Here is a 6,677-nt window from a genome sequence, read left to right on the forward strand (position 1 = left end):
AAGTCAAATTCAACAGTCTGGACCCTTTCAGGTAAGTTCCTAGTACACATAGATAAGGAGTCAATTTTGCCTATCATGGTATTAATCCTATCAATTAATGCCATGTACTTCCATAACGATATAGTATTAAGAAGGAAACTAAAATGTAATAACAAGTAAATTGAGGAACCCCCATAGGCATATAGGCCTCTTGTGATTCCTTCCAAAATGGCAGCAAAAGCCACAGCTAGAGTCCCATTAAAAATGAAACCTGCCATTTTACCTGTCAGACAGCAGATGGCACTGTTTCCAAGTCATGACCGGAATCAATGGAACCGTGTCAGAACAGATCCTGTGGCACTCGAGAAGTTAGATGAAAAAAAAATATATCTCTAAAAATACACTTCATATTTTTTATGTTAAGTGAATAATCTACTTTAACTTTTATTATTCAAGATGAAATATTCATACCTTTTTTGAGAAAGACATTCTGGAATATCACTGCATCTCTTACTCTGAGTTAACATGTCCGGGCAGAGAATTGGTTCTCAAAATATGGCGCAAAACACATTTGGGGGCCATGTATCAGAAATCCTACATATCAGATATTTACAGTGTAATTTATAACAATAACAAAATTACATAATACAAAAATGGAATAAGTTTATGATTGGTGTTTACCACAACATGAAGAACTGTACTAAACGTTCACAGCATTAGGAAAATTGAGAGCCCTGGTTGGAGAAAAAGAAACCGTTTCAACTCTATTCTACAACTTTCCACTACTAACCCTAGAAATAAATCCTAAAATAAATATTTTTGAAAGACAAAAATGTAGTCAGAAAGTGGAGGTCCATGACTTTAATCCCAGCACTTGGGAGACAGAGACAGGTGTATGTCTTTGAGTTCAAGCCAGTCTGATCTTCAGAGGACAGTTAGGGTTACACTGTGAAACCCTGTCTCAACAAAACAAATAAACAAAAACCAAAAATATAAACATAGAAATATTTTATGTGCAATTATCAAGGACTGAGGTTAATTAGAAATCATATGAATTATCAGCTCTTGGGATCCGAGGTACTCCTGGGATCTAAGGTGTTATGGAAAGAAACCTCAACACTGCCATCATGAAACAAATGTTTGTAAGGGTGGATGAGTCCCTTGTGGAAGTCCTGAGCCTGCCCATTCCATGCTGGGATCAGCTTCTGGGGGCCCCTGCCTTTTCCAAGAGGGTCACAGGCAGGAGAAAGAAAACAGCTTGGTACAAATATAAATACCTTTAATGAAAATTATGCACACTCTGCAGAGCCCACACGGCGGCCACTGCATGCAGTGATGGGAGGCAAAGGCACTGTTGGCTAGCCAACCAGACTGTTTAGGCCAGAGGCCCCAGGAGGCAGGCAAGTGCCAGAGCAACAGCAAGCAATGCAGGGGCTGGGGCTGGAGTGAGTGCAGGAGCTGTGGCCCGCAGTTTCTCCTGGTTGGTCTCTGGGCCAGCAACCATCTCCCAAACACTCACAGGAGCGCCACAGAGGATGTGCAAGTTATCTGGGTGGGGGGCATGGTGAGTTTCTCGCTGCAGTGACTCCCACACTGCAGCGGCCTCCTCTGGGGAGCTGGATAGGACCCAAGTGGTCAGAAAAAGGTGTATGTAAAATATTCTAGATCACCTGGAATGCTATGTAACTCTCAGTGAGGTGTTTAATCCTGGCAGGGTTTTTCACACCTGCTATCTCAGCACTTGGGAAATGGAAGCAGAAATATCAGAAGCTCAAACCACTCTCTACCATATAACAAGTTCTATACAAGCCTTTGTTTCATGAGATTGTTTCAAAAAATAATAAGTTTTTTTTAAATCTTTAATATATTATAGGAAAACTCTTGTACTATCATATTAATTAGGCTAATTTAGAAAGAAAAAGTTAATATGTAGTATGACTTTTACTAATTTAAATAAATTAAAATATAGGGAAAGACTCCAGAACACTTTTTCTTCTATGAGGGTGAATTTAGCAGAGTTATCCATAATGTTTGTCATGCCAAGAACAGCTTAGAATGGCTGGGATAATGGGTGAATATATGATTTTTAAGTTTCATGTACTCCCTTGGGGTCTATAATTATGTTTCCTTTACAAAATATGAAACTCTCACCTAACAATTCTCCTGGCAAGCTCAATGTCCTGAGTCCCAGGTAGCCGTTGGTTCCTCAAGACAACTAGTTCAGTCACGCTAAATCATTGATTAAAACTGGCTTCTTTGAATAATGCCTTTTTTGGGAGCTTATCAAGTATTGGCAGTGTGCCTTCTTAGCAGTCAAACTCTGAATTTTCTTATTCCTGACTAATTAGACCTCAGGAGCATTCCACTGCCTTTAGTAAACTTTGCTAGAAAGCAATTATTTCACGGAATATAGAAAACTTCTTCAGCATTTGCTTTTAATTAACTCTTCCTTGAGTAAGCTGAAGACAATTCACTATGCCAAGAGAAATCAGAACAGTAAAATACTAATAAACTTCAGTATTTGATAACAAGTGAACTAAGGGTATTTATGAGGAGTCTGGAAATTAAATATTTAATCACTTAGGTGGTAATTCTATGATTTAGAATTTTACATTATAATATTTTATTTATCAACCCATAATTAACTTTATAAAAACATTTATTTTGAAACATTTTCAGACATAATGAGTTTCAGTCATGACCTGTTATTATAACAGCATAGATAATACCAGATATAATTTACAGTGCTTCAAAGCAGTCATTATTTATACCAATTATTGAATTATATTATCATGATGATGATGAAATTTGTCAGATTCTTGACTTTTATTCAGAATTGTAAAATTTATTCAGTCATTTATATTAAATCTGCAGAACAAAAGAAGGAGATGGTATTACCATATAATAATGTGGAAATCTGAATCAGGTTATCAGTACATTGTATGCCAAGACAAAGACCAAATCTCCTGAATCCTTCAACAATGCCTGTGTTCTCAAATGTTTTTCATTTGTAGTGACTATGTGAAGGTACATTTATACTGTCATACATTGGTAGGTAGGTATACTGGCATTATCTTCTAAAGAAACATATGCCAATATTTGAAATTATTATTTTTATTATTCTCTCATATATTATATCCCACTTACAGTTTCCTCTCCTTCCTGAGCCCCCAGTCTCTTTCCCACCCCTCCTTTTGCCACCAGATACCCATCGCACATCTCCACTCAGAAAAAAAGCAGGCCTCCCAGGAATTTCAATCAAACATGTTAAAATATGCTATTATAAGATCAGGCATGTACTATCACATAAAGGCTGGATAAGGCCACTCAGTAGGAAGTAAAGGCTCCCAATAATAGGCAAAAAATATCAGCAAAAACCTCTGCTTCCACTGTTACGAATGCCACAACAACACCAAGCTACTATATCATACCATATATGCAGAGGACCTAGGCATGACTTTTACAGACTTCCCAATTTCTGTGAGCCCCATGAGTCCCAGTCGATTGATTCTGTGAGCCATGTTCTAGTAGTGCTCCTCAGCCCTGTGCTTCTTCTAATCCTTCCTCCCACTCCTCTAAAGAACTCCTCAGGTTTTGCCTAAAAACAAAACTTTTGCTTTTCTTGACTATGGGACTCTTCTGCTCCCATTAGTTGAAGTCTAGGCTCCATTGGTCCCAGACACTGTGTAGGTCAAAGGTTTTGAGTCTGGGGTGGAATCCCAATTCCTCCAATTAAGGCCTTGCTTCATTACAGAATTTGGCTGGCTCAGGCTCCTTGTCCTCTATAACTAGGAGTCTTTGCTAGTGTTACTCTAGTAGATTCCATGGAGTTTCCTTGAACTAGATTTTTACATTGCCCCTAAAAGCCCCCACAACTCCAGGCTTTCTCTCAGTATTTACTCCCAAACCTACTTGATCCATCCAGTTTCCAACCCTTCTTGACCAGAGTCTACCAACTAAATCTATTCTATGTCCCCTTCAAAGGGAGGTCATTGGCATCCCCACTTAAACCATGTTTGTTATTTAGTTTTTCTGGGACTATGAGACATAACATGATTATCTTCTACTTTACAGCCAATATCTACTTATAAGTGAGTACAATTCAGGAGTGTTCCTACAAACAATGACATGCATTCAGTTACATTCAAATAGGTATTTAGAAAGCTGTGGAGATGGATGGAGAGTGATTATAAGAATCACTACTGTTTTTAAACATTTTCTAGTAAAACATTAAATGGAAAAGTCTAGAAATAATTTATAAATTGAAATTGCATTGCCTTCTTTTCATGTGAAGAAACTTCATATCATCCCACTAGGTCTAACATAAGACATAATTTTATACTAGTCCATCATATTCACATTGTGCATTTTTATTGCTTCAAGTGTTTAAGTAGTTACTGAGGTGTCAGCATAGATTGTAATGGTATCACAGTGCTTGTGTTTGAATAACCCTGATTTCAACAAACAATTGTCACAAAATATAAGTATTCTTTAATATACTAGCATAATAATTTATTTTATAACTAGTTGTGTTTGACTTTTCATTGTATTGTGTTCAATTGGAAAAATTAATTAATAACATATATCTATACAGAGATACATGCATGTAGAGTTTAATAGTATTAATGCTTTTAGGCTGCAATGAAGGTCTAGAAATTTATTTATCATATATCAGAAGCAGTTTTGTGGAAGAATACAAAAATGAAATATTCATACTAAATCATTTATTATCCAAGATTGAATTCTTTTTTAGTAACATTCGAATTGCATTTTTAACCTCTGTATTTCTTACAGTGTAGATAATTGGATTTAATATGGGAGTGACAAGTGTATAAAACACTGCTATGGCTTTATCTAGATGAAAAGTTGTCACTGGCTGCAAATATGTATAAATACATGACACAAAGAACAAGACCACAACTGTGATGTGGGAGCCACAGGTAGAAAGAGCCTTTTTCCTCCCAGCAGAGCTCTGTGTCCTCAAGGAGCACAAAATGACCACATAGGACATCAGCAGTATAGTGAAGGTGATCACGGGGATTACACTACCATTGGCAGCAACCAGGAGACCAAGGATGAATGTGTCAGCACAGGCCAGTTGTAGTAGGGGGAAGATGTCACAACAAAAATGGTCCATGACATTGGGGCCACAGAAAGGAATCCATAGAGTTACAAGTATCTGTCCAAAAGAGTGGAGAAAACCTGTTATCCAGCACACCCCTGCTAGGAAACAGCAAGTGCAGTGGTTCATCCTGGTCACATAGTGCAGAGGTCTACAGATAGCCACATAGCGATCATAGGCCATGACCACAAGTAGGACAATCTCTGAAGCTCCTAAGAAATGTTCAACAAAAAGTTGCATCATGCAGCCATTGAATGAGATGGATTTTGTCTCTGATAGCAAATCTGCCAGCATTTTAGGAATGATAGAAGAGGAATAGCATGCATCTATCAGAGATAAAATTGCCAGGAAGAAGTACATTGGGGAGTTCAAAGTCTGGCTACAGACTATGGTCCCAACAATGAGCAGGTTTCCTGTGACAGTGACAATGTAGGTGATAAGTAACATCAAAAGTAAAATTCTCTGCAGCTGGGGGTTCTGTGTCAGTCCCATGAGGATGAATTCAGTCACATTTATTCTGCTTTCTCTCATTTGAATGCTGTTAGAGAGTTCAAGTGATGGATTATCCTATAAATAAAAAGTCACCATAGAAAACTTGAAGAGAAACTTACCTTACTTTTTATGTGAGAAAATCATTTTAATAAAAATGGAAATTATGTTTCATGGTATATAGAAGAGAAGAAACGTGCTATTTCATCTATTTTATAAAACATTGGAAAAAATTCAACAACTTTGAAGGATGCTGAAATCTTCTTATATGTGGTCAATAGACATTTTTTTCAAAAAAGAATCACACAAGTCACATGCTTTTTCTCTGTCTTCACCATGGGTTTTTATGTCAGTATATTAGGTTTAGCAGAAACAAAAAAAATGCTATCAGAGAATTTCAGATAAAACCCTCAATTTCAGTCCCACACAGTTAAATAGTATAAGCCTATTTATCAATTTAAAATTAACTTAAAAGAATCAGAATAGTCATGGAGTATATATACTATTGTGTGTTTGTGTGTTTGTATGTATGTGTATGTGTAAGAGAAAACTTGTTTAGATGGAGTATAATTTTATGTGTTTACTAGCCAGATTGGTTTAGAAATTTTTACAGTAATATTCAATATTTATTATCTATTATATTTATCCTATATGTTATTATCCATTTTATCTGTCCATCTATGATGTGAAGCTTACATTTACACACAAACACAAACACACATATATCAGTTAAAAATAAAGATGTCTATTTTAATATTCTGATATGAATTGAATATGATAAGTCAAAAATAGAATTACATAGATATTAGAGTGCATCATCTAATGCAAGAATTACAGCAAAACACCACTATTGTGGAGTCTTAGGAAAAACCATTACTTCTTGTAAGGAACCCAAAACAGTCTTCATTGAGTGGGAATGAATATCTAAATTGGAAGTGAGGCCTTTGTTTCTATAGCCTGCCTGCAACAAGCAGGGGAGGCGCCTTGTTTGCAACCGGCCCATCCAGCACAGAGGCCTGATCTCTCGGCTCCAGGAGACCCAGCGTTGGGCACAGAGGCCTGATCTCTCGGCGCCAGGAGACCCAGC

At 36.9% G+C, this 6,677-nt stretch overlaps 1 protein-coding gene across 1 annotated transcript; it reads right to left on the reverse strand.

Moving 5' to 3' along the window:
• Positions 1-4,699: 4,699 nt before the first annotated feature.
• LOC101997549 (olfactory receptor 140-like) lies at positions 4,700-6,315 on the reverse strand. The gene has a single exon (XM_005352575.2). The coding sequence runs from the start codon at positions 5,630-5,632 to the stop codon at positions 4,700-4,702; it is 933 nt and encodes a 310-aa protein (XP_005352632.1). The 5' UTR covers positions 5,633-6,315.
• Positions 6,316-6,677: the final 362 nt, after the last annotated feature.

The sequence above is a fragment of the Microtus ochrogaster genome, chromosome 8 (genome assembly GCF_000317375.1).
Source record: "Microtus ochrogaster isolate Prairie Vole_2 chromosome 8, MicOch1.0, whole genome shotgun sequence".
Lineage (NCBI taxonomy): Eukaryota > Metazoa > Chordata > Mammalia > Rodentia > Cricetidae > Microtus > Microtus ochrogaster.

Excerpts from the sequence above, each read along its gene's own strand:
- LOC101997549 (XM_005352575.2), bottom strand. The coding sequence starts at position 5,632 with ATGAGAGAAAGCAGAATAAATGTGACTGAATTCATCCTCATGGGACTG.